Source organism: Micropterus dolomieu, linkage group LG03, assembly GCF_021292245.1.
Source record: "Micropterus dolomieu isolate WLL.071019.BEF.003 ecotype Adirondacks linkage group LG03, ASM2129224v1, whole genome shotgun sequence".
In the NCBI taxonomy this organism is placed as follows: domain Eukaryota; kingdom Metazoa; phylum Chordata; class Actinopteri; order Centrarchiformes; family Centrarchidae; genus Micropterus; species Micropterus dolomieu.
In genome coordinates this window covers 16635403-16637867 of record NC_060152.1, presented here as the reverse complement: position 1 = coordinate 16637867, position 2465 = coordinate 16635403, and the positions used below count along the sequence as shown (strand labels likewise).

General features: G+C 45.0%; 1 protein-coding gene across 1 annotated transcript in view; it reads right to left on the bottom strand.

Moving 5' to 3' along the window:
- Positions 1 to 133: 133 nt before the first annotated feature.
- Positions 134 to 2465, bottom strand: part of LOC123968811 (transcriptional repressor scratch 1-like) — a 7909-nt gene continuing 5577 nt past the window's right edge. Inside the window, exon 2 of the mRNA XM_046045779.1 lies at positions 134 to 861. Coding sequence (XP_045901735.1) covers positions 134 to 861 — 728 coding nt within the window. The remainder of the gene's footprint in view (positions 862 to 2465) is intronic.

Sequence of the window (2465 nt, the reverse complement as noted above, 5' to 3'; positions counted from 1 at the left end):
GGTGGGGGGGGGGGGGGGGGGGGCAAGGTCATATTCTGACCAAAAATAGATTGTTTGTGTCTGCAGTTCAGTTTGTAAGGATGATGGTAATTTACGTCTGCAGATTTGTCTGTTGTTTTATCTCTGCAAGGGGTCATGCATCTAGGGGGCCTAGAGGAGAGAAGGGGCCTTTGAAGCAGGCGGACTCGTAGTGCTTGTTCAGGTAACTCTTGAGCGCGAAGGTCTTGTTGCAGCGTTTACACTTGAAGTGTTTGAAGGCCGAGTGGGTCTGCATGTGAGCGCGCAGGTTCGAGCGGTCTGCGAAGGCCTTCCCACAGTGGGCGCATCCGAACGGCTTCTCGCCCGTGTGAGAGCGCATGTGGCCCTGCAAAAGCCACGGTCGACTGAACGCTTTCCCACACACATCGCATTTGTGCTTGAGGTCGTGAGTGAGCAGGTGCATGGCCATGGCAGGCATGGACACGTACACCTTCCCGCAGGTTGGACATTTCTTTGCCAGCTTGCTGTCCAGCGAGCGATGTGTCTGTTTGTGCCGGCTCAGATTGGAAGACGTGGCGTAGGTTTTGCCGCACTCGTTGCAGGTGTGCCTCTGGATGGTCCTGGGGCTGCTGATAGCTTTCCTCCTCGAGCGGCCGTCGGTGATGAAGAAGGCATCGACTGTGTAGCCCTCACTCACTGCTGCATCTCCATTGATGTAACCGTCAGTGATTTCTGAGCCAGGACTGTCAGGGGACTCAGAGTCAGGAGCCCCATAGTCGCTGTGGATACCATCGTAGAGGGGGTCAGGGGATGGCACCTTGATCCCACTGTCACTCTCACCATCATACACAACAGGGCTGATGTAGTCACTGATGTAACCAGCTGACATGGGAAACAGAAAACAATGTTAGGTTATAGGACACTGACGTGGAAGTTATAATAGAAACGGATTTACACTGAAGACTGGCATCGGAATCAGAAATATATACAGATTTACACTTATGTTTTTGTCTTGATGTATATAGGCAGTAAAATATGCAAATTTGCTACACACTAGGCTACTGGCAAAAACATAATTTTTTCGTGGACTGGTCAATTTTTTTTTGATTGTGGGCTTTTGTATCCATTACATGTCTACTTTAAACTAGTGAAAACCAAAAAAACAAACAAAATACACATACAAATTTCAGAAAACTTAAAAAATAATTGTCTTGATGTTATTTATCACCTAGGGGAGTTGTCTGTGAAGATTTTCAGTCACCCACGTCATAGTTATCTAAGGAAGATTAACCTGACTTGGTTGAAGATACTTTGAAAGCATTTCGCCTCTCATCCAAGAGGCCTTTTCAGTTCTATGACTGGCAGGGAGTCTCAGCTGTTAATCTCAGCTGTCATTATCAAGGTGATGGATACCGTTTGGTTTGTTAGCACTCCTAGCTGTTGTAACGGCAGTCATTACGGTCGTTAAAGTCACCTGTGGCCAGGTCTGAATGGCAGTCGTTGGCATTGTCACAAGGCCAAGTGTGAGTGTTTGTTCAATCTCATGGGAAGGGATGAAAGACCTCATCCCCTGTTGAGAGATGGCTTCTCTATTCTGGTGTAAATTGCTACTTTCACTCCTCTTTCAAACCATCTGTCCTTTCTGTCCAGAATATGAACATTGGTTCGAAATTGTCTCTTTATCCTTCAAATGTATGTAAACTGTTGAGTCTTGACCTGAGGAGTTCTTCTGTGTTGAGCCATGTGTTTGTGTAGGTTGTTTAGTTTCCCTGATATACAGATCTGTGCATTCCTCACTGCACTGGACAGCATGCACTAGAGTAGCATACGCTAGATTATGCATTAGACGGTGTGTGGTATCCACCACCTTGATAACAACCCCACAGAGATTTAATAGCTGAGACTCCCTGCCAGTCAGAACTGAAGAGGCTTCTTAGATGAGAGGTGAAAGAATCTTCAAGTATCTTCAACCAGTTGCCCTTCATTTTAACCTTCTTTTGATTATTAGGGGAGTTTCATGGTGATCTATTAGTTAAAATATTTACCCTATTCACCAGTAGTGTCTGACCGTGGCACAAATGGCCATAGGTGCAACATTTATCCCATATCACAGCAGAGACTCACAGTTCATATAACAGTAGAAAATGTGACAAACATTTGCTACTGCACATGTCTGTCTAACAGGGAGACAACAGAGAAAAATTTGGATTAATGCCATTAGACTGCTGTAGCCAGCTGGACAAGAAGAACAGAGTGAAATCAGATAGTCATCTTCTCTCCCCAAGCTTATCTTTCTTCACAGAGACAGTAATGCAGAGATTCAGTATACTGACCAGCATTACACAGTCTGAATTGCTGCAATTAAATGTGTGTTCTCAGTGATGTAGACAACTGAATTACACCATTAGTGTTATACAACTCATCTTATGTGTATGTGTATGGTGTCTTTTCTGCTTCTGCATCCCACTTGACTGCATTTGCTATGA